Below are 26,272 nucleotides of genomic sequence, written 5' to 3'. Positions count from 1 at the left end.
ACCAACCATCCTATTGGCTTATGGGTCTAAGTAAACCAGATAAACTCATTAGTAACCATTGGCCTAACAAAATCAGTCAGTAGTCCAAAAAAAAAATTAAATTTGTAGGTGGTGGGGGGTGGGGGGTTGGGGGTTGTTACCTGTACCTCGCCCTCCAAAGTCCCTAGTAAAACAAAGCCCTTCCTTGCTGCGGAGGTTGGCACCCTAATCTTGAACAAAAATGGCGCCCCGCTCACCTACGGCCCACCGCCACTAACCCTTATTCCTCTCCCTCAAACAGAAGTGCCAAAAATGCATCAACATAATGTGTGGGGAATTTTACTCTTTGGGTGGGAGGATGAGGTGGTTGTATTGGGGTATACTCCATCTCAGGATAACTTGGAGGATTGAGCCCCTCCAAAAAAACAACATGTAGCAAGGAGTAAAGGACAAAAATATTGAGCTATTCAATTAGTGGTGCATAGTGTAAGTTTCAGAGGATAAATAAAGCCATGCAGATGTTCAAGAGTTAGGATAGCTATCCTGATAATATATATATATTTTTCTAAGCCTTTTCTAGTCTCCTATGGACATATGGTGTATGTGGATTATTTGTGCCCATCTACCAAAAGTTACATTCACCCACATTGTTTTGTCTTCTAACAGTCACAGACTCGAGATGCTTCTAAAAATGACAATATTTATTTTTTCCTTAGAATCTGTATTTTCGAAAGGCTTACCTAGTAACGTTTTCTCGTTTCTTTAGACCGGACCATTGTAGTTGATGTCGTTCTTCCTCCTCTTCGTGGTCTGTATGTAATCGGAGCTCTGGAGTTTCCCCCGGACCTCAGTAATGAGCTGAGTGTTGCTTGTATCCTCATAGCTGGTGGACGTCTCAGTGTCGGTAAGTTACGGTACTTATTGTCGATTATTCCTGATAGAACTCTTGCTTTAGACAATTAGGAGATAAAATTTACAAAAAGAAGTGAAATAGTAATGGAACAAATAGGAATGCCCATCAGTTTTCCCTTAAATGACCAGTAATGTCCACTTTTAGAATCCTGTTTGAGCCCCAGCACTTTCGCACTTAAGTTCCTAGGATTCTTCTGCCAAAATTGGCATCCTGTAGATGATAATGATGAAAACAGTGATACGTAAAGCATAAACAGTGTGTGAACATTGCCTTAGCCTCAGCCATAAATACTCAGGTTAGCATTTAAGCCAGGGCCATTTTCTCAAGACGTTATTGGAAATGGTAACTTTGGAACCCACCTACTAGCGTTTTTCTCCATATCTGGAGCCTCCAAAGACTGTGTAACAGTTGTGCCAATTTAGTCCTCCAAAAGATGAAAATGTTGGCTCCGAACTAGAATTTTTGGGATGTTTTGAAAGTTTTAGGATTTATCCGTTTAGGTCGCTTTTACACGGAATAACAATCGGGTGATTTTTGGATCTGTATAATGTTTGCAATGAAAACTTATTAACTTTTATGGAAACATGGCAGCATAAGATGCCAGCACTATATTCAACACAATCCAGTGCATTTTATGCTTTCAGCAGACTTACATCCAGTTTCTCAAGTCAATAGAAATAAAATTAGTTGGGTTTATTTCCTGGAAAAAGATAAAAAGTATTTTTGTAGAAATAAGGTGTATTTTTTGGCTGACAATTATGGGACATCCATGGTCAACTTTATTGGTTTACAAAGTTTTCACTTTCAACTCTAGATGAGCGAGTGAGGCAAAACGATAATTCACCTATTAGGGTGGTTATTCCAGGGAATTTCGATTCGTGGAGAAGCTACTTCATGTCCCTTATTATACTCTGGGGTCTCTCACCTCAACCACCTGCTGATTCTCATCGCAACTTCTTATCTCCACCGCAAGCACTAAAATACCTAGGCCTCTCTCACTGAGCTGGGGTTTCTGGCTCTGATGACGCCAGGAAGAGATCTGTGAATGATCATGACATGCGCCGTGACTGAACCGCCCCAGGCTTCATTACAGCTGAATGTCCCAGCTCAGTGTGAGAGGTTTTCAACGCTCACGGTGGGAATCAGAATTTGCGACACTAACCGAACAAGTGATGGTGAGTAGGGTTGAGCGACCTTGAACTTTTTAGAGTCGAGTCGTGTTTCGCGAAACCCGACTATCTTAGAAGTCGAGTCGAGTGGAATCGGCCGATTATCGCGAAAAGTCGGGTATCGCCCGAAACACGAAACCCAATGCAAGTCAATGGGGGAGCATAGTCGGCAGTGAGTGGAGGCCAGGAAAACACCTACACTGCCCATTTTAATGGCAAAAACATCCATTCTTGTTACAAAAGCTTGTCAATCGTAATTTACCTTATAATAATTGGAAGGCATTTGAAATTGGGGGTCATTTGGCTAAAGTTGTGGGGGGTAGGGCTGGTTCAAGTAATTAGTGGGCCCAGTAAATCTGGACCACGTCACGGCAGTGGAGCAGGGAGAGGTAAGTATTTCAACTTTGCAAGTGCTGTGATCCTGAGCAAGCAGGGGGGGCCTACTCGTTGGCATTGGCACTGGCACAGGGCCCCTCAAAGTACAGCGGTGTGTTTGCACGGCGGGGGCGCCTCCCACCGGCAGCAACACTTTTGCATACTATGAGAGGCCCTGTGCCAGTGACGTCGCCAACTAGTATTCCTCCCCCCACCTGATGAAGGAACCTGCACTTTCATCTGCACCTTCCTCTTTGTCCCCGTGTAAGGTGGTATGGTATGCGGGAAGAGGAACCTGACTTTCAGCAGGGTCACAATCTTGCTGTGTAGCGTGCACGGGGAATTTTGCGTTATGGGTCAATGTACCAGCAGACTCATCTATCACTGGCTGGGCAATGGGCAGGATGAGGAGGAAACACAGATATAGGCCCAAAGAATAAAGTGGGCTAAATGCAGTTCAAAATTGGTAACACAGGACTAACCAGGGGGTATTGCAGTGGAGGACAACTGGAATGAGAGGCTGACACAGAGAGTAGGCCCAAATCAGTAAGTAGTCGAAATGCAGTTCAAAATTGGCAACCGTAGTAAACAGGCGGCACAGCTTTGTTCAGTGGAGGAGAACAGCAAGGAGTGGCAGACACCGATAGTAGGCCCCAACCCAACTAGTAAGCCAAATGCAGTCTAACATTAACAACTACTTAACGAGAGCCTGAAAATGGAATTTCAGGACAGGAAACCAGGAGAACAGCAAGGAGTGGCAGACACCGATAGTAGGCCCCAAACCAACTAGTACGCCAAATGCAGTTGTTCCATTTAACTACAATTTAATGAGAGCCTGAAGATAGAAGTTCAGGAAAGGCAACCTGAAGAACACCTTGGAGTGTAACACACCATCTCTCTACACCCCATACCCAATTTGTAGGCCTAATGCAGTGTAGTTTCCAACAACTACTAAACGAGAGCAGGAAGATCGAAGCAATGGAGAGGAAACCTGGGGAACACCTTGGAGTGGAACACACCATCTCTCTACACCCCATACCCAATTTGTAGGCCTAATGCAGTGTAGTTTCCAACAACTACTAAACGAGAGCATGAAGATCGAAGTTCAGGAAAGGCAACCTGGAGAACACCTTGGAGTGTAACACACCATCTCTCTACACCCCATACCCAATTTGTAGGCCTAATGCAGTGTAGTTTCCAACAACTACTAAACGCGAGCATGAAGATCGAAGCAATGGAGAGGAAACCTGGGGAACACCTTGGAGTGGAACACACCATCTCTCTACACCCCATACCCAATTTGTAGGCCTAATGCAGTGTAGTTTCCAACAACTACTAAACGAGAGCATGAAGATCGAAGCAATGGAGAGGAAACCTGGGGAACACCTTGGAGTGTAACACACCATCTCTCTACACCCCATACCCAATTTGTAGGCCTAATGCAGCGTAGTTTCCAACAACTACTAAACGAGAGCATGAAGATCGAAGCAATGGAGAGGAAACCTGGGGAACACCTTGGAGTGTAACACACCATCTCTCTACACCCCATACCCAATTTGTAGGCCTAATGCAGCGTAGTTTCCAACAACTACTAAACGAGAGTATGAAGATCGAAGCAATGGAGAGGAAACCTGGGGAACACCTTGGAGTGTAACACACCATCTCTCTACACCCCATACCCAATTTGTAGGCCTAATGCAGCGTAGTTTCCAACAACTACTAAACGAGAGCATGAAGATCGAAGCAATGGAGAGGAAACCTGGGGAACACCTTGGAGTGGAACACACCATCTCTCTACACCCCATACCCAATTTGTAGGCCTAATGCAGCGTAGTTTTCAACAACTACTAAACGAGAGCATGAAGATCGAAGCTCAGGAAAGGCAACCTGGAGAACACCTTGGAGTGGAACACACCATCTCTCTACACCCCATACCCAATTTGTAGGCCTAATGCAGCGTAGTTTCCAACAACTACTAAACGAGAGCATGAAGATCGAAGCAATGGAGAGGAAACCTGGGGAACACCTTGGAGTGTAACACACCATCTCTCTACACCCCATACCCAATTTGTAGGCCTAATGCAGCGTAGTTTCCAACAACTACTAAACGAGAGCATGAAGATCGAAGCTCAGGAAAGGCAACCTGGAGAACACCTTGGAGTGGAACACACCATCTCTCTACACCCCATACCCAATTTGTAGGCCTAATGCAGCGTAGTTTCCAACAACTACTAAACGAGAGCATGAAGATCGAAGCAATGGAGAGGAAACCTGGGGAACACCTTGGAGTGTAACACACCATCTCTCTACACCCCATACCCAATTTGTAGGCCTAATGCAGCGTAGTTTCCAACAACTACTAAACGAGAGATGAAGATCGAAGCTCAGGAAAGGCAACCTGGAGAACACCTTGGAGTGGAACACACCATCTCTCTACACCCCATACCCAATTTGTAGGCCTAATGCAGCGTAGTTTCCAACAACTACTAAACGAGAGCATGAAGATCGAAGCAATGGAGAGGAAACCTGGGGAACACCTTGGAGTGTAACACACCATCTCTCTACACCCCATACCCAATTTGTAGGCCTAATGCAGCGTAGTTTCCAACAACTACTAAACGAGAGCATGAAGATCGAAGCTCAGGAAAGGCAACCTGGAGAACACCTTGGAGTGGAACACACCATCTCTCTACACCCCATACCCAATTTGTAGGCCTAATGCAGTGTAGTTTCCAACAACTACTAAACGAGAGCATGAAGATCGAAGCTCAGGAAAGGCAACCTGGAGAACACCTTGGAGTGGAACACACCATCTCTCTACACCCCATACCCAATTTGTAGGCCTAATGCAGTGTAGTTTCCAACAACTACTAAACGAGAGCATGAAGATCGAAGCAATGGAGAGGAAACCTGGGGAACACCTTGGAGTGTAACACACCATCTCTCTACACCCCATACTCAATTTGTAGGCCTAATGCAGCGTAGTTTCCAACAACTACTAAACGAGAGCATGAAGATCGAAGCAATGGAGAGGAAACCTGGGGAACACCTTGGAGTGTAACACACCATCTCTCTACACCCCATACCCAATTTGTAGGCCTAATGCAGCGTAGTTTCCAACAACTACTAAACGAGAGCATGAAGATCGAAGCTCAGGAAAGGCAACCTGGAGAACACCTTGGAGTGGAACACACCATCTCTCTACACCCCATACCCAATTTGTAGGCCTAATGCAGCGTAGTTTCCAACAACTACTAAACGAGAGCATGAAGATCGAAGCAATGGAGAGGAAACCTGGGGAACACCTTGGAGTGTAACACACCATCTCTCTACACCCCATACCCAATTTGTAGGCCTAATGCAGCGTAGTTTCCAACAACTACTAAACGAGAGCATGAAGATCGAAGCTCAGGAAAGGCAACCTGGAGAACACCTTGGAATGGAACACACCATCTCTCTACACCCCATACCCAATTTGTAGGCCTAATGCAGTGTAGTTTCCAACAACTACTAAACGAGAGCATGAAGATCGAAGCTCAGGAAAGGCAACCTGGAGAACACCTTGGAGTGTAACACACCATCTCTCTACACCCCATACCCAATTTGTAGGCCTAATGCAGCGTAGTTTCCAACAACTACTAAACGAGAGCATGAAGATTGAAGCTCAGGAAAGGCAACCTGGAGAACACCTTGGAGTGGAACACACCATCTCTCTACACCCCATACCCAATTTGTAGGCCTAATGCAGTGTAGTTTCCAACAACTACTAAACGAGAGCATGAAGATCGAAGCAATGGAGAGGAAACCTGGGGAACACCTTGGAGTGTAACACACCATCTCTCTACACCCCATACCCAATTTGTAGGCCTAATGCAGCGTAGTTTCCAACAACTACTAAACGAGAGCATGAAGAGCGAAGCAATGGAGAGGAAACCTGGGGAACACCTTGGAGTGTAACACACCATCTCTCTACACCCCATACCCAATTTGTAGGCCTAATGCAGTGTAGTTTCCAACAACTACTAAACGAGAGCATGAAGATCGAAGCTCAGCAAAGGCAACCTGGAGAACACCTTGGAGTGTAACACACCATCTCTCTACACCCCATACCCAATTTGTAGGCCTAATGCAGCGTAGTTTCCAACAACTACTAAACGAGAGCATGAAGATCGAAGCTCAGGAAAGGCAACCTGGAGAACACCTTGGAGTGGAACACACCATCTCTCTACACCCCATACCCAATTTGTAGGCCTAATGCAGTGTAGTTTCCAACAACTACTAAACGAGAGCATGAAGATCGAAGCAATGTGGACGAAACCTGAGGAACACCTTGGAGTGTAACACACCATCTCTCTACACCCCATACTCAATTTGTAGGCCTAATGCAGTGTAGTTTTCTACAACTACTAAACGAGAGCATGAAGATCGAAGCAATGTGGACGAAACCTGAGGAACACCTTGGAGTGTAACACACCATCTCTCTACACCCCATACCCAATTTGTAGGCCTAATGCAGCGTAGTTTCCAACAACTACTAAACGAGAGCATTAAGATCGAAGCAATTGCGAGGAAACCTGGTGCACACCTTGGGGAGGCAGACACCGTTAGTAGGCCCTACCATAGTTGTACCCCCAATGCAGTTTTAAAATTCCTAGAGGCTGAAAACAAGACTATTGACGCTCTGCTTTTTTCAAAGGAACACAGCTGAATTGAGTGGCGCAGACAGACACAGGTAGTAGGACTCAAACCAAAAATGTGGCTCACTGCAGCTTAAAAAAGTTACAGGGGTACACAAGCAGCAGTGCTCTGGGCAGTGGAGGACAATTTCAATAGTGGACCGCAGACAGACTTTGTACGCCTACTATTAAAAAAAGGATGCTCTATGCAATTAAAAATAGGTTCCAGGGGTCCACGGGCAGCAATGGTGTGGTCAGTGGACGAGTATTGGAAGGAGGGACCGCAGACAGGCGTAGTAGGCCTAACATAACAAAATTAGGCTGTAGACACTGTAAAATTGGTTCCAGGGGTACACGGGCAGCAGTGGTGTGGTCAGCGGAGGAAAATTGGAATTAGGGACTGCAGACAGACTTTGTAGGCTGTCCCCTGTGGACCATGCATCCAACACATTAACCCAGTGCGCCGTAATGGACACGTAACTTTTTGTGGACATGCCTACTGGTCCATGCGTCTCTTGTCAGGTGCACCTTTCTACTGTTTGATTGCCTGAGTGCTATGACAATGCAGACTTTTTCATGCCGGTGGAGGGCTGGGATGGCTTTTCTCGCAAAAGAAATGTCAACTGGGTAGCTTGAACCGTTGCACAGCGTAGTTCATCTGGGCTTTCTAAATATAAAACAAAGAAAAAAAGGAGGCTACATGCACTTTCAGCTGGGTTCCAGGGGTACATGGCCAGCATTGGTCTGGTCAGTGGAGAACTATTGGAAGGAAGGACCGCAGACACGCTTCGAAGGCCTAACATAATAACAGATGGCTGTAGGCAATTTTAAATTGGTTCCGTGGGTACACGGGCAGCAGTGGCCAGGTCAGTGTAGTAGTAGTAGAAAGAACGGACCGCAGACAGGCATCGAAGGCCTAAAATAAAAAAATTGGGCTGGCTGTAGGCAATTTTAAATTGGTTCCAGGGGTACACGGGCAGCAGTGGTGTGGTCAGTGGAGGCCTAGTGGAAGGAGTGACCGGAGACAGGCATCGAAGGCCTAAAATAATAACACATGGCTGTAGGCAAATTTAAATTGGTTCCAGGGGAACACGGGCAGCAGTGGCCTGGTCAGTGTAGTAGTAGTAGAAAGAACGGACCGCAAACAGGCATCGAAGGCCTAAAATAAAAAAATTGGGCTGGCTGTAGGCAATTTTAAATTGGTTCCAGGGGTACACGGGCAGCAGTGGTGTGGTCAGTGGAGGCCTAGTGGAAGGAGTGACCGCAGACAGGCATCGAAGGCCTAAAATAATAACACATGGCTGTAGGCAATTTTAAATTGGTTCCGTGGGTACACGGGCAGCAGTGGTGTGGTCAGTGGAGGCCTAGTGGAAGGAGTGACCGCAGACAGGCATCGAAGGCCTAAAATAATAACACATGGCTGTAGGCAATTTTAAATTGGTTCCGTGGGTACACGGGCAGCAGTGGTGTGGCCAGTGGAGGCCTAGTGGAAGGAGTGACCGCAAACAGGCATCGAAGGCCTAAAATAAAAAAATTGGGCTGGCTGTAGGCAATTTTACATTGGTTCCAGGGGTACACGGGCAGCAGTGGTGTGGTCAGTGGAGGCCTAGTGGAAGGAGGGACCGCAGACAGGCTTCAAAGGCCTAACATAAAAAAATAGGGCTGTTGGCAATTTAAAATTGGTTCCAGGGGTACACGGGCAGCAGTACAATGGTCAGTGGAGGCCTAGTGGAAGGAGGGACCGCAGACAGGCTTCGAAGGCCTAACATAACAAAAATGTCAATACAATGGTATTGTCAGTGCCAGGCATTGAAGGATGTCAGCGCATAGACTAAACATTGGTGGAGCTGTGAGAGATAATTTTGCAAGTGGTAGAGCACTGTTTGAGCTGAGGGGTGGGGGGGAACTGTCTTGTGGCCGGCGGTACAGGCCCAGGGCCCCTCATATTACAACGGTGTGTCTGACGTTGGGTGCGCACCACCACCGCCAGAGACACTTTATTGTACTATGAGGGACCCAGTGGCAGTGCCGTCGACCAAAAGCGGGCACACCCACCTCTTCAGACAAACAGCACTCTCACGGGTGCTGGCGCCAAGTGGCGATACCACGGCCCCGTGTGGGGAGTTTGGCCATTTAGTGAGGTGTAAACATGTCGTATGCTGGACAATCAGGTGCAGAAAATTACGAGATTGGAAAAGTCATTCAGAATAGTCCACAGGCAAGACCTTTTCATAGGAAAGCTAGGTGTCAGCCGGGCAAGGTGGGTCAAAAGATTTTGAAATCCAGTTGTGGTTCATTTTAATGAAGGTTAGATCATCTACATTTTGGGTAGCCAGACGAGTCCTTTTTTCTGTTAGTATTGAACCTGCAGCACTGAATACTCTTTCTGATAGGACACTAGCTGCCGGGCAAGCAAGCTCCTGCAATGCATATTCTGCCAATTCTGGCCAGGTGTCTAATTTGGATGCCCAGTAATCAAATGGGAATGACGGTTGAGGGAAAACGTCGATAAGGGATGAAAAATAGTTTGTAACCATACTGGACAAATGTTGTCTCCTGTCACTTTGAATTGATGCTGCAGTACCTGTCCTGTCTGCGGTCATAGCAAAATCACTCCACAACCTGGTCAGAAAACCCCTCTGGCCAACGCCACTTCTGATTTCTGCCCCTCTAACACCTCTGGTCTGCTGGCCCCTGCAGCTCGTGTGAGAACGATCACGGGCGCTGTGTGCAGGGAATGCCAGAAGCAAACGGTCAACAAGAGTTGATTGTTTGGTTGCTAATATTAGTTCCAAGTTCTCATGTGGCATTATATTTTGCAATTTGCCTTTATAGCGAGGATCAAGGAGGCAGGCCAACCAGTAATCGTCATCGTTCATCATTTTAGTAATGCGTGTGTCCCTTTTGAGGATACATAAGGCATAATCCGCCATGTGGGCCAAAGTTCCAGTTCTCAAATCTGCGGTTGTGCTTGGTTGAGGGGCAGTTTCAGGCAAATCCACGTCACTTGTGTCCCTCCAAAAACCAGAACCCGGCCTTGCCGCGCCAACAATTTCCAGTGGCCCCGGAAAAGCTTCCTCATTAAAAATATAATCATCCCCATCATCTTCCTCGTCCTCCTCCTCCTCTTCGCCCGCTACCTCGTCCTGTACACTGCCCTGGCCAGACAATGGCTGACATCAAGGCTTTCCTCTTCCTCAGCTGCAGACGCCTGATCCTTTATGTGCGTCAAACTTTGCATCAGCAGACGCATTAGGGGGATGCTCATGCTTATTATGGCGTTGTCTGCACTAACCAGCCGTGTGCATTCCTCAAAACACTGAAGGACTTGACACATGTCTTGAATCTTCGACCACTGCACACCTGACAACTCCATGTCTGCCATCCTACTGCCTGCCCGTGTATGTGTATCCTCCCACAAAAACATAACAGCCCGCCTCTGTTCGCACAGTCTCTGAAGCATGTGCAGTGTTGAGTTCCACCTTGTTGCAACGTCTATGATTAGGTAATGCTGGGGAAGGTTCAAAGAACTCTGATAGGTCTGCATACGGCTGGAGTGTACGGGCGAACGGCGGATATGTGAGCAAAGTCCACGCACTTTGAGGAGCAGGTCGGATAACCCCGGATAACTTTTCAGGAAGCACTGCACCACCAGGTTTAAGGTGTGAGCCAGGCAAGGAATGTGTTTCAGTTGGGAAAGGGAGATGGCAGCAATGAAATTCCTTCCGTTATCACTCACTACCTTGCCTGCCTCAAGATCTACAGTGCCCAGCCACGACTGCGTTTCTTTCTGCAACAACTCGGACAGAACTTCCGCGGTGTGTCTGTTGTCGCCCAAACACTTCATAGCCAATACAGCCTGCTGACGTTTGCCAGTAGCTGCCCCATAATGGGAGACCTGGTGTACAACAGTGGCAGCTGCGGATGGAGTGGTTGTGCGACTGCGGTCTGTGGACGAGCTCTCGCTTCTGCAGGAGGACGAGGAGGAGGAGGGGGTGCGAACAGCTACAGCCAACTGTTTCCTAGACCGTGGGCTAGGCAGAACTGTCCCAAACTTGCTGTCCCCTGTGGACCCTGCATCCACAACATTCACCCAGTGTGCCGTGATGGACACGCAACGTCCCTGGCCATGCCTACTGGTCCATGCATCTGTTGTCAGGTGCACCTTTGTGCTCACAGATTGCCTGAGTGCATGGACGATGCGCTCTTTAACATGCTGGTGGAGGGCTGGGATGGCTTTTCTGGAAAAAAAGTGTTGACTGGGTAGCTCGTAGCGTGGTACAGCGTAGTCCATCAGGGCTTTGAAAGCTTCGCTTTCAACTAACCGGTAGGGCATCATCTCTAACGAGATTAGTCTAGCTATGTGGGCGTTCAAACCCTGTGTACGCGGATGCGAGGCTAAGTACTTCCTTTTTCTAACCATAGTCTCATGTAGGGTGAGCTGGACTGGAGAGCTGGAGATCGTGGAACTAGCGGGGGTGCCGGTGGACATGGCAGACTGAGAGACGGTGGGAGATCGTATTGTTGCCGCCGGTGCCCTAGATGCAGTGTTTCCTACTACGAAACTGGTGATTCCCTGACCCTGACTGCTTTGGCCTGGCAAAGAAACCTGCAGAGATACTGCAGGTGGTGCAGAAAATGGTGGCCCTACACTGCCGGAAGGGATGTTGCGTTGATGACTAGCTTCATTGGCCGAGGGTGCTACAACCTTAAGGGACGTTTGGTAGTTAGTCCAAGCTTGCAAATGCATGGTGGTTAAATGTCTATGCATGCAACTTGTATTGAGACTTTTCAGATTCTGCCCTCTGCTTAAGGTAGTTGAACATTTTTGACAGATGACTTTGCGCTGATCAATTGGATGTTGTTTAAAAAAATGCCAGACTGCACTCTTTCTAGCATCGGATACCTTTTCAGGCATTGCAGACTGAGCTTTAACTGGATGGCCACGCTGTCCTCCAACAGGTTTTGGCTTTGCCACGCGTTTTGGGCAAGATACGGGCCCGGCAGATGGAACCTGTTACGATGTTGATGCCTGCTGCGGCCCCTCCTCCTCCGCTTCAGAACTGCTGCCGCCTGCACCCTGTTCCCCCAATGGCTGCCAATCGGGGTCAAGAACTGGGTCATCTATTACCTCTTCTTGTAGCTCGTGTGCAACTTCGTCTGTGTCACCGTGTCGGTCGGTGGTATAGTGTTCGTGATGGGGCAACATAGTCTCATCAGGGTCTGATTCTTGATCATTACCCTGCGAGGGCAATGTTGTGGTCTGAGTCAAAGGACCAGCATAGTAGTCTGGCTGTGGCTGTGCATCAGTGCACTCCATGTCAGATTCAACTTGTAATGGGCATGGACTGTTAACTGCTTCACTTTCTAAGCCAGGGACGGTATGTGTAAAGAGCTCCATGGAGTAACCCGTTGTGTCGCCTGCTGCATTCTTCTCTGTTGTTGTTTTTGCTGAAGAGGACAAGGAAGCGACTTGTCCCTGACCGTGAACATCCACTAACGACGCGCTGCTTTTACATTTACCAGTTTCACGAGAGGAGGCAAAAGAGCTAGAGGCTGAGTCAGCAAGATAAGCCAAAACTTGCTCTTGCTGCTCCGGCTTTAAAAGCGGTTTTCCAACTCCCAGAAAAGGGAGCGTTCGAGGCCTTGTGTAGCCAGACGACGAACCTGGCTCCACAGCTCCAGACTTAGGTGCAATATTTTTTTTCCCACGACCACCTGATGCTCCACCACTACCCTCATTACCAGCTGACAATGAACTCCCCCGGCCACGACCTCTTCCACCAGACTTCCTCATTGTTTTAAAAACGTAACCAAACTAACGGTATTTGTTGCTGTCACACAACTTACACGGTGAGCTATAACTTCAGTATGATTTAGCTACCTTTAGCCACCTTTACAGGTGGGTGAGACCACAATGAAAATCAGGCACAATGTTACACACTCTGTTGTTGGTGGCAACAAATGAGGGAGATGCCACACACGCAGGACTGTCACTGAAGCACAAATGTAAATATTAATCTCCCACTGATTTGATTTTTTTTTTTTTTCAGGGAGACTTTAGGAAAAAAAAATAATAGAATAAAATGATTTTTTCAGGAAGAATTTAGAAACCAAATAAAATAAAATGATTTTTTCAGGGAGAATTTAGAAAACAAATAAAACAAAAAATAGGCTTTCTATGGCCCACTGAGTGAGAGATGACGCACACAGGAGTCAGGAGTGGCACACAAGCCCAGAGGCCAATATTTATCTCCCACTGATTGATTTAGTGATATTTTCAGGTAGATTTTGGAACCCAAATCAAGCAAAAAAATAAATAGGCTTTCTATGGCCCACAATTGGAGAGAGAGAGAGAGAGAGAGATGGCACACCCAGGAGTCAAGACTGGCACACAAGCAGAAAGGGCAATATTAATCTCCCACTGATTTGATTTTTTTTTTTTTTCAGGGAGACTTTAGAAAATATAAAAATAAAAAAAAATGATTTTTTCAGGAAGAATTTAGAAACCAAATAAAATAAAATGATTTTTTTCAGGGAGAATTTAGAAAACAAATAAAACAAAAAAATAGGCTTTCTATGGCCCACTGAGTGAGAGATGACGCACACAGGAGTCAGGAGTGGCACACAAGCCCAGAGGCCAATATTTATCTCCCACTGATTGATTTAGTGATTTTTTCAGGTAGATTTTGGAACCCAAATCAAGCAAAAAAATAAATAGGCTTTCTATGGCCCACAATTGGAGAGAGAGAGAGAGAGAGATGGCACACCCAGGAGTCAAGACTGGCACACAAGCAGAAAGGGCAATATTAATCTCCCACTGATTTGATTTTTTTTTTTTTTCAGGGAGACTTTAGAAAAAAATAAATAAAAAAAAATGATTTTTTTCAGGAAGAATTTAGAAACCAAATAAAATAAAATGATTTTTTCAGGGAGAATTTAGAAAACAAATAAAACAAAAAATAGGCTTTCTATGGCCCACTGAGTGAGAGATGACGCACACAGGAGTCAGGAGTGGCACACAAGCCCAGAGGCCAATATTTATCTCCCACTGATTGATTTATTGATTTTTTCAGGTAGAATTTAGAACCCAAATCAACCAAAAAAATAAATAGGCTTTCTATGGCCCACTATTTGTGAGAGAGATGGCACGCTCAGGACTGGCACACAAGCCCAGAGGCCAATATTAATCTCCCACTTTTTTTTTTTTTTTCAGGGAAAATTTATAAACCCAATAAAAAAAATAATAAATAGGCTTTCTATGGCCCACTATCTGAGAGAGAGAGATGGCACGCTTAGGACTGGCAAACAAGCCCAAAGGCCAATATTAATCTCCCTTTTTTTTTCAGGGAGAATTTATAAAACCAAAAAAAAAAAATGAATAGGCTTTCTATGGCCCACTATTTGTGAGAGAGATGGCACGCTCAGGACTGGCACACAAGCCCAGAGGCCAATATTAATCTCCCACTTTTTTTTTTTTTTTCCAGGGAAAATTTATAAACCCAATAAAAAAAATAATAAATAGGCTTTCTATGGCCCACTATCTGAGAGAGAGAGATGGCACGCTTAGGACTGGCACATAAGCCCAAAGGCAAATATTAATCTCCCTTTTTTTTTCAGGGAGAATTTATAAAACCAAAAAAATAAATAAATAGGCTTTCCATGGCCCACTATTTGTGAGAGAGATGGCACGCTTAGGACTGGCACACAAGCCCAAAGGCCAATATTAATCTCCCACTGATTGATTTATTGATTTTTTCAGGTAGAATTTAGAACCCAAATAAAGCAAAAAAAAAAAAAAATAGGCTTTCTATGGCCCACTGAGTGAGAGATGGCACACAGGAGTCAGGAGTGGCACACAAGCCCTTAGGCCAATATTTTTCTCCCACTGATTGATGTAGTGATTTTTTCAGGTAGATTTTAGAACCCAAATCAAGCAAAAAAATAAATAGGCTTTCTATGGCCCACTGAGTGAGAGATGGCACACACAGGAGTCAGGAGTGGCACACAAGCCCTGAGGCCAATATTTTTCTCCCACTGATTGATGTAGTGATTTTTTCAGGTAGATTTTATAACCCAAATCAAGCAAAAAAATTAATAGGCTTTCTATGGCCCACTGAGTGAGAGATGGCACACACAGGAGTCAGGAGTGGCACACAAGCCCTGAGGCCAATATTTTTCTCCCACTGATTGATGTAGTGATTTTTTCAGGTACATTTTATAACCCAAATCAAGCAAAAAAATAAATAGGCTTTCTATGGCCCACTGAGTGAGAGATGGCACACACAGGGATGGCACTCTAGCAGAAATGCCAATCTTAATCTCCCACAAAAAAAAAAAAAAAACAGGGACTGTCCTACAATTACTATCTCCCTGCAGTAATCTCAGCCAGGTATGGCAGGCAGCAATAAGGAGTGGACTGATGCACAAATTAAATAAAAAGTGTGGACAAACAAAAAAGATAGCTGTGCAGAAAGGAAGGAACAAGAGGATTTGTGCTTTGAAAAAAGCAGTTGGTTTGCACAGCGGCGTACACACAGCAATGCAGCTATCAGGGAGCCTTCTAGGGCAGCCCAATGAGCTACAGCGCTGAGGAAAAAAAAAAAAATGTAGCTTCCACTGTCTCTGCACACCGAAGGTGGTGTTGGGCAGTGGAAATCGCTACAGCACAAGCGGTTTGGTGGTTAATGGACCCTGCCTAACGCTATCCCTGCTTCTGACGAAGCGGCAGCAACCTCTCCCTAAGCTCAGATCAGCAGCAGTAACATGGCGGTCGGCGGGAACGCCCCTTTATAGCCCCTGTGACGCCGCAGACAGCAAGCCAATCACTGCAATGCCCTTCTCTAAGATGGTGGGGACCAGGACCTATGTCATCACGCTGCCCACACTCTGCGTTTACCTTCATTGGCTGAGAAATGGCGCTTTTCGCGTCATTGAAACGCGACTTTGGCGCGAAAGTCGCGTACCGCATGGCCGACCCCGCACAGGGGTTGGATCGGGTTTCATGAAACCCGACTTTGCCAAAAGTCGGCGACTTTTGAAAATGAACGACCCGTTTCGCTCAACCCTAATGGTGAGGAGTGAAGGAGCTGGAGAGGTTAGTGGCAAGGTGAGTATAAGTATCTTTCTTATTTTTTACATATTACTTTTATTTTGCAATGGGGTCTTTAGAGACCTCATAGCACAATATGGGATTTCAGTGCAAGTTTTGGTGATTGGAAGATGTGATGAGGACAGGATGGCTAAGGTTTTTCTTTTACAGAGAAGTTGGAGAGGTGAGTGGTAAGGTGAATGTAACTTTTTTTTTACCCATTGATGGCCCTTTACCGTTCAGAAAAGTGTGTCAGTGACCGCCAAATCTAAATTTGGTGAATACATATTTTTGTAAAATTCAAGTAGCATTCAATTCCGCTCAAATTTATTCACTCATCTCAACTTTCAACAGAATATGAATGTTTGTGTATCTGGTGCAATTTCAGCAATTCTACGGGAATCGAATTTCAATTTACTCATGTTATGGTTTATTTTCTTTAGTGTCTTTAAAACAGATGGGTTGGTAAAAAATAATGCAACTTCTATAACAGGGTGCCTCACATGGGCCTTTGATATCAGGCACCAGGACTTGGGTGCTATTTCTTCTTGTGTAGATATGCAGTCAGTGTCCCCTATGAGCACTGGGCCTGTTATTCCCAACCTGTTTCCCAACGATTCTCAACCTGCTCCCACGTATCCATATTCCCATGTATTAGTAACAGAAACATTGCCAACACCCCACTCATGTGTTGTCTCAAGCTCACATGATACAACCAATCGAAGGCTCCATTATTTGCATCTAGTGTGCTTGAGTCAAGATAACAGTGGTCCAAAAAGTTAAGAGAAAAGATCATTGCCCATAAACAAGGAAAATTGTACAAAAAGATACAAAGTCATTGAATGTTGAGATACTACCTTAAAATGGCAGAAAGAGGAAACTGTCACCAACTGCCACCAGATTCTTCGGGAAGCAGGTGGTCAAAAACTCTGGAGTGACTGCAAAAGACCTAAATAAAAAATTTGATGACAGCAGGCACTGAGATTTCAGTTTGCACAGTAAGTAAGGTTCATTCCAAACCCTGAAGGTCTAGATTGCTCTAACTTCCAAGATGTTATCTCTACTGACTCAAAGGAATAAGAATAGTTGCATACAATATGCTTAAACCCCTATAAATAAGTTATAGAAGTTTTAGGATTCTGTTCTGTGAAACAAGTAAACTAATCTGGAACTTTCAGGCTTATGGATTAGCTGGTACGTCTGAGGAGAAAGAATGACAATCACTTTGAAAAGAAGATATTGCCTACAGTGAAGCATGGCAGCATCTTGGTGATGTCTATATTAAAACATGGTGGTGGCTCGGTGATGCCTACAGTGAAGCATGGCATTGACTCAGTGGTGCCTACAGTAAAGCAAAGCGGTTACTCAGTAATGCCTACAGTAAAGCATGGTGTTGGCTCATTGATGCCTATATTGAAGCAGTGCCACTGCTTAGTGATGCCTACAGTATATTAAAGCATGGTGGTGGCTCAGTGATGCCTAAAATGAACCAAGGTATTGACTAAGTGGTGCCTACAGTAAAGAAAAGCACTGACTCCGTGATGCCTACATTGAAGCATAGCATTATCTCATTGATGCCTATATTGAAGCACGGCTGCTGCTGAGTGATGCCTACAGTGATAAATGGTGGTGGCTCAGTGATCCCCAGAGTAAAACATGGTGCTGACTCATTGATAGCTACAATAAAGCATAAGGAGGACTTGTTAATGCCTACAGCAAAGCATGGTGGTGACTCGTGGATACCTACAATGAAGCATGGTGGGGGCTTGGTAATGCCTACAACGGAGCATGGTGAGGGCTTGGTGATGATATCAGTAAAGCATGACAGGGGCAAGTTGTTTTCTGTAATGCTTATAGCTGGGGCTGATTTGGTTCTTTTGACACCAAAAACCTGAAGTGGAGAACAAAATGGATTTAATCAAGTATCAGGAAATCCTTGGTGAAAACATCGTTTTGTGTAGAAGCTGAAGTCTGGGAGTCACTGCAGCTTCCAACAGGACAATGATCCCCAGCATTCCTCACAGTCCATCAAATCTTGGATTCAGGAGAAGTCCTGGAAAGTTTTGGAGTGGCAGTCACTGTCGCCTGACTTCAACCCCATAGAAAATTTTTGATGGAATTTTAAAAAGATGTTGCAGCATCAAACTATTTACTATTGGTTAACTGAAGAAAAATAAACACTGCATTCCTCTATTCATCCAATACAATGAAACTTTATTTAGATTACTATTATGAAGTCAAAAGATCTCCTCCACTGTGGAAAGGAAAATGACAACTTTCTGGGTCCTATAAGTTGCTCACAATAGTTTTAGAACAAGTTAGAGCAAGGATTTTTGACAAAGAAAGAAGTGGTGTACCTCATGTGTAATAAAAAAAAATGGACTCCCAATTGTAGCATCAATTTTTGTCATTGAAAGAAGGACAAGGTTTTTGTGGCCTCATCATCATTTTATGACCGGGAGGCCAATTTTGTACCCATTGTTTGCTGAAATGGCATCATCTGGGGAGAGTCCTTCACTTGTTCTTACCAAGGTAGGACCTCCTTTTTCAAGCATAGTCTAATTGCTGATATTTACACCCTAGCCTGTATGTATGGAATCTGTAACACGTCTCCTATGAACTGTCTCTTGCTATTCATGTTATTTTTATCCTTCCATGTGAGTTCAGGATGTGATCCAAATCTGGCACCACGTGTGTTGGTCAACTACAACTTCTTGGAGCTTCACCATTCAATACAACCACCTCATGGCTAAAATGACAATGGAACTGATCTTTAACAAAGAAACATGCCCCCGATGGATATTTGAATCTCAAAAAATATATTTTTTTCATTCTTTGGCATCTGTCTCGCCCTTAGGAAAATTTTACAACTTTTTTTTTCATTTGACCTGGACCTGTAGAATATCATTAGGCTGAAACTAATTCCTCTTATGTCTCTTTAGATCTTGACAACTCCTCTCCCCCTCCATTATTTTATTTTCTATAGACTTACACGTGTTAAACGGTAACAAAGAAATTCTTCTGTCCCCATCTGTCCTTGTCCAATATTTAAGGCCCCTTGAGGGAATGTTCTTCCTGACCCATCTGTCCACGTTCCACCACACCCTAAAGAAATTCTACCATAGTGCAGATAATGAGGTATGTTGGTAAACAACTTTAATAGAAATTGACATCCCTATTGGTGAATCCATACTTCAGCCTCGTAGCTCTTCTTCCACGTAGGCGTTCGTTGCTGAACTTACCAGCGAAACGGGGCAAGCTTATGACTCTATGACTTAACATCAGATCCGGCAGGCTGGATGATGTCTCACATCTCAATCATACTACTGCTGACATGAAAAGCCACAAGCTATATGAAATGGTTCTGATTTGCTTCCAGTGACAGGAGAACAGTTTTTGTTGATATCTCTAATTACGTTTGGATGGTTGCATGTATCACGCTCAATGAACGGAGTGTGAGCACTAAAGAACACATTAAGTAATCACCGGTGGACCTATACAGTTGAACGGTCCATCACAAATAGTCAGGTGGTCCGAGAAAAAAAATGGTGTTTTTGAAAAATTGATCAACTCTAAGCCTCTGGGTAGCATACATGAAAATGGGAGGGCATTTTGATTGATGCTAGCCAACAGATATAACCATTTTGGAGCATTGACCAAAATACTTTTCTACTAATAGGATTTTCCTACATGTTCATTTCATCGCGAAAGATTTAGTCTGGTGTGGAAAAATTACTACCAAACAAGAAGCGTTAGTATTTTATTTTGATCAATTAAAGTAATGCAAAGTAAATGAACAAAATAGAACTCTAAACTACATCAATATTTGGTGTCCGCTCAGTCATCACCTCCATCAAGTTTTAGGTATGTGCTTTTGAAGGATCTCGGCAGGAGGTTGCTCCAAAAATCTAGGAGAACTGACCCCACATCTCCTGTGTACGAGGCTTGTGTGGATCCTTCTGTCTCTTCATGTGATCCCAGATAGACTGGATGATGTGAGATCAGGGCTCTGTGGGGGCCGGGTCATTATCCCCGGGGCGCCTCACTCTTAATGATATTGATTGGATATTGGGGGTCGTTTTCCGGCTGCTGAATACATTTGTAGCCAATCAGACGCCTCCCTGATGGTATTACATAACGGATAAGTATCTGCCTTTATTTCTCAGTGTTGAGGACACCATTAATCATGCTCCTCACCAAATCCCCAACTCCATTTACAACCCAAATCTTGCAGGAACCTCAGTCATTAAGTTTAATCTTTTCGGATGTTTTGAAACTTTAACAGTTTAGGCAGCTTTGATACATGTGATTTTAGATATAGTCACGATTCCTGGATCTCCAGATATTTTGACTAACGAACTTCTAAGCAGGGATGTCACTAAGCTACTATGTATACAAATATCAAAAACTATCCATCACTTCCAAACAGAAAACCACTGTGAACAGGTGCAATCTAAGAGTAGGCTTTCAGGTCAGGAGAGGAATCACATTAAGCTAGGCACCCAGCAAAGAGGATCACCTTGTCATTGGCTGCTGGGCACACATGAATTGGCCAATTTATGCGCTAAGTATCTTAATTTATTTTATATTTTCTAGAGCAGTAATGCAATTCCTATTTTTATATTTCATGTTTACATGCTATAGAGTTACAGAGTGCAATTTATTTGTTAGTTATATACTAAGCTTACTAAACTACTATGGGCCCAAAGCAAATTTTGAACCTTGCCTTTCCCACTATCACCAGCTTGTTGTTCGGATGTCCCAGTTATGCTGGCGCTTTGACAATAGCAAGGAATACCAAAACACCACAGGCTAACTTGACAGATAGTATCACTTGATAATCATATATATATTAGAGAAAATTAGCCAAAGAGAAAGCAGTGGTGGGGATGGGGGCAGACAGCTCTCTTCTCTGTCATGGATTTCAACTGTATCCATGTCCTGAAGATGCAGACACAGTTGAATGCAATGTCTGTCCAGGAATATGGAGTGGCTCCTTTTTGCTTTAGGTCCAGTCCAGGTCATGTTTCCTGGTGCAGCTATTGTTACGCATACGATTCTATGGTAGAAGTCACATATCACAAATATTTCTCGCTAACGGAGTCACGGTTTAAGGAGATCTATTAGGAGTAGAAGACATTGTTGTTTTCTTTAAAAAAATTGTGACACACCAACACGTTGTTTGTGTCTGGTATTCCAGCTCAAATCTATTGTAACTGGTAAAGGAGGTGTTAGAGAGTCCATGGAAGAATGAGTATCTAATTTTCGACAATTCACTTAAAGTTCAAAAGGGACCTATGTTGGGAGTTATGAGATTCCATGTTATCGATACACCCTTTAAAACCCTGCTGTTCTGTTGGTCAAAAATGACCGACTTTGAACTTCAATATTCTTTAAAATATTCAAGATGCGGCTCTGAAACCCGTGGCCGACCGACCCATCCTCATTTAAGTCAATCAACCACAAGTTTCAGAACCGCATCTTGAACACCCCAAAAAATACCAAAGTTCAAAATAGGTCTCCCCAGACCGAACAGAACAGCAGGGTTTTAAACGTAATACAAATGAATTGCTTATAATTAATATAATGGCATCTATGTAATAAGCAGGCATTGGGATGCAGTAACACAAATGCTGCAGAGCAGGGATCGACTATATTTAATTACTCCTCGCGGGGAGTTAGAAGAGTAAACAAAGAGTAAAACTAAATAAAAGTTGGTTAACTAAACTGTCTCTTGTTAACGGTTTCACTTATTGTGACTCTGCAGCCTATCACTTTCTGAAGACTCTGTGGGTAGCAGAATGTCGGCGGTGTTTGGTGTAATGTCTGCTGGCGTCCTAGCCTAGCACACGGTCCTTCTTCTGGCGGCAGCATGCGGTCTCCGGTTTTGCCCACTGAGCCCCTAGTCCATATATCTGTGGAGTTAGAGAGTAGGGCTTCCCACAAGATTCCTCTCAGCGCGGGTCTCCTTGACCAGCTGCCGTAAACTTGAAGGGCTGCGCTGCAATGCTTTACCCGGCGTGCGCCTCTCTGGATATCAGCTGACACCCGGACGTTCATACTGCGGTGCTCCGTCTTGCGCACGCTCTATTGTGCACCCACCGGTTTCGGTGAGACCCTTTCTCTTCATGCCACGGCCTGTCAGTTCCCTCACAGCGGTTGCGGTCTGCCCCTCATCGGCATTCTGGTGGGAACAACAACACCCCAGTTGCCACAAAATGCATTTTTCTCTCACACTGACTGTCCATGCCCACTTCACCCTGGCTACTGGCTCGCTCCGGCTGCAAACTCGTTCCCCCCAAAAACAGGAGGTTCGGCCCCAACAGTTCCAGACCTGACGCTTCAGCAGCTCTAGCAGCCTGGTCATCCCTTCTACATCAATATGCAAGTAGTGTGATACAGTCAGTCAGAGCACCCGTATGGCAGGAGAATATGGATCTGTTTGGCCCATATGTTATAGAGAAGTATGTGGCGTTTGGAAAAAATATCTTCACATAAAAAAAACAAGACCTTGCTGAAGGGGGGAAATGACCCCAGCCCTTGGCAGACTGAGAAATCAGCACTTTGGTTTTCGTGAGAATTTCCTAATCACTCAGTTATACAAAATGACTCAGTGCCTCCACTACATCTTTTCTTGGGTGGTGCTAGTAGGCAGCTGAGCCAATGTACATGCATTTTTCAGAATTATACAGTTTTCTTTGTCATTTCCTTTTTCAAGTTCTCTTGTGTGGGCAAATGTAATGTGGGCAATATATTTGTGGCATGAGGATTGACGAGGAGCATAACAATAGACAGTAAAGGTCCCTGGACCCAAAGGAGTCCAAACGTTTCCTGTTACAGCTTTGTGTTATGGTCTCATCTGGTGAGGTGGGTAATCTCAGAGGTAGGGTAGCATGGATCAGAGGATATGATGCAATGGAACTGAACTTGCTGGATGGCATGGAATAAGTGATAAGCAGTACATCATGGTATACAAGATGATAGATAGGCAAATGGAGTGCCCCCAAGGGCTAGGGGTGCTCGGTACTGGGTCCTTTGGTTCTTAAAGGGGATGTCACGGTGGCTGACCCAGTCCGTGGCCCTTGGGAGATCCGTTGTAAAAGGAAGAAAGGTCTTTAAAGGGGAAATGTTCGTGATGCCACCTGTGGTATTCGGTCAGGGTGACCGACGCTGCTGAGGGGTCCGCTGGGGTGATGTTATGGCAGCTAGATGGTATACCTTCCCACAGGTGAAGTATTTCCCCAGGGCTTCCCAGTGTGTAGATGGTGGATGGTGAGAGGCGCAGTGAAGAACGAGGACACAAGGTTGCAGTCTCTTTACCATTACTGAAGGCTTCAGCTTCCACAGTCCAGAGCACCAGATCACAGGGCAGTTTGGAGGCAAATCCAGAGTCCCCTTATCCAGGTGGAAATCAATAGCCTTCCTCTAGCGCCTGGGTGTTGTAGTACCTTCCTGCTGAGCTTCTCGGTAAGGTCCTCACAAATGATGTTGGTGTTCTAGATGTTATGTCTCTCTCTGTCTCCCAGATGGATTGGAACAAACCCAAATGACTGATGGCCTGAGGCTTTTTACAGGGACTCTAGCACACCCCGACCCCACAAGTTGCCACCGTGCCTCCTGGGTGTAGGGCGGATCAGTAACTTGGAATTAGCTGTCCTGCTGGTCTCTGGAGCAAGGCATAGAGACTGTTGGTCCCTCGGTGTTTCGGCTACTGGATCCTGCGCCTCAGAAGGAGGCAGCCTGCATCAGGGCAGAACTCCTTCTGGTTTCCTCTCCTTTTGCTATGACTTCATTTCTCACCCTCTACAATGCAATTTGCTGTTTGTGTCTCTTTCTTAGGATGCTGCCACACGTGGGGCAAGTGCAGCTCCGTGACCTTCCGACTAGGCCTCTGACAGGCTCCCACCCCTGTCAGGGACCAACCCTGTCAGCAACTACTAGATGTTTCTCCTTCCTCTCTGTCTGCCTGACAGGAACTGACTCACTTCCTACCCAGGCCACCAGTTTTACCTAACTGTGAAGAGTGCCCTAATAAATAGGAGTATAGCTCCCCCTGGTGGACTGGAGTGTGAAATGTGTTGCATGTTTGTGATACCTGGTAAAGAGATCTCCTTTATTGCCTTCAAACATACCATCACTCCCCCCTAGAGGAGAAGGATATTACTGCAATGACCAGGACCTTGGGGCGCTGCAACAGAGCTGGAAGCACTAGAAGCAGCTGAAGAACATATGCAGATTGAACAGAAACAACAGAGATGTGTAGCCAAACTGGTATCTTACGTGCAGAAATGTGGTTACATACAAAATAACAGAGATGTGTATGTGAGCAGGTAGGAAGATGCAGTAACGGGTCGGAGGCAGAGCAAGCGATAACATGGGGTTTAATTTAACAGGTATAGTCCTTGCAGGAAGAAAACAGATAAAACATAATAAAGGATTACAGGGGATGTAGCTCAGGAGAAGCAGGTGTGAAGCATAGGGTAGGAAGTTCAAGGAAAGCAAAATTATCTGTCTGACGACTTCAGAATGCGGTTAGTTCAGGATGTGGATGTTGGAGCCCAAGCAGTGGCGCATAAGGGGTCCAATATGTTCCTTGAAAAGATGGCGTCCTTGATCCTGGCAGCGGCGGTGATTCCTCGTGGTCCAGTGTAGTCCTGGAAAAGATGACGTATTGGCTCTTGGAGATGGTGATTCCTTGTGATCCGGTCGGTGATCGGTGTGTCAGATAATGATGAGCCGGACAGAGCACAGTCATTCCCCCTGTCAGTGTACAGGGACAATGAGCAACTTGATTCAGGTACAAAGGGAAACCCCTCACAGCGGGTGTCCCAATTCTCCCGTCAGTGCGTGCGCAGGCTTATGTCCTGACTGGGCGTCCTGCCACTGATGGTCAGAGATGTCAGTGGGGGCCAGGTACGTTTTTGTCGGTAGTCTCTGTTAACAGCTTTTTGCCACTGCTGGCTTTTGCCCGCTCTGGCAGTTGGCCCCCCGCAGAAGCCCTGACACTGCCCTCCTGCGCGATGCACGTTCCCACGGCAACTATCTGATTTTCCACGCGCTGTGGCCCTTTTATCTTAGCCACGCCCCCTAGTCCTAGGTGCAGAGGTTGGTCCGGGGCTTTAAGCTTTCCCCGTGAAACCTGGGTGACAGCCTCGACAGTTCCGGATCCGTCACAGAGTAGTTAGGCCTGGTCAGGGTCTTTAGACATACTGGTAACCTTACAGACATATGGTTGCATTCGGGAATAGCATATAGATATAAGCAAACTAGTAACTTAGGCTACTTTCACACCAGCGTTGTTTGGCGTACGTCGCAATGCGTTGTTTTGGAGAAAAAACGCATCCTGCAAATGTGCCCGCAGGATGCGTTTTTTTCTCCATAGACTTGCATTAGCGACACATTGCAACATATGGCCACACGTCGCATCCGTCGTGCGACGGATGCGTCGTGTTTTGGCAGACCCTCGGCACAAAAAACGTTACATGTAACATTTTTTTTGTGCGTCGAGTCCGCCATTTTCGACCGCGCATGCGTGGCCGAAACTTCGCCCCCTCCTCCCCGCAGGCGCCGGGAAAGGTCAGAGAGGCCCAGCGCCTGCGCACTGCATTACTTTGCTCTGCCCTCAACAGGGCAGACAAAGTACGCCTGCGCCGGAGCCACAGTGTGAAGACCCGAAGAGGACGTCATCTGATGAAGATGGGAGGCGCCAGACCCGGACCAACAGCGGGACCTCCCCTGGGTGAGTATAATCTAACGTCTTTTTCTCATCTTTTAGGATACATCGGGAGCTTATCTACAGCATTAAAGAATGCTGTAGATAAGCCCCTGATGCCGGTGGGCTTACCTCACCCGCGATTTTGGGGGTGACAGGTTCCCTTTAAGATGATGCCCTTGAAAACAGTTTCCTTTGTCTAATAATGCCACCACTTTGAGCCACAATACCTTGTTTATTTTTCTACACCCTTGAATTGACATATAAAATCAGTTTTCCACTTTTGCATCCCGTGAATACATTTTAGAAGCCAATTTTACGATAATTTTACCCAGGAGATATTTTTACATCTATATA

At 45.4% G+C, this 26,272-nt stretch overlaps 1 protein-coding gene across 1 annotated transcript in view; it reads left to right on the top strand.

Annotated features, from left to right (window-relative positions):
- The window catches only part of PKHD1 (PKHD1 ciliary IPT domain containing fibrocystin/polyductin), a 918,515-nt gene that overhangs the window by 630,355 nt on the left and 261,888 nt on the right, over window positions 1–26,272 (top strand). Inside the window, exon 51 of the mRNA XM_069726855.1 lies at window positions 746–883. Coding sequence (XP_069582956.1) covers window positions 746–883 — 138 coding nt within the window. The remainder of the gene's footprint in view (window positions 1–745; window positions 884–26,272) is intronic.

The sequence above is a fragment of the Ranitomeya imitator genome, chromosome 5 (genome assembly GCF_032444005.1).
Source record: "Ranitomeya imitator isolate aRanImi1 chromosome 5, aRanImi1.pri, whole genome shotgun sequence".
NCBI lineage: Eukaryota > Metazoa > Chordata > Amphibia > Anura > Dendrobatidae > Ranitomeya > Ranitomeya imitator.
The sequence above is the reverse complement of the archived record's forward strand: the minus strand, read 5'-3'. Positions and strand labels throughout refer to the sequence as shown.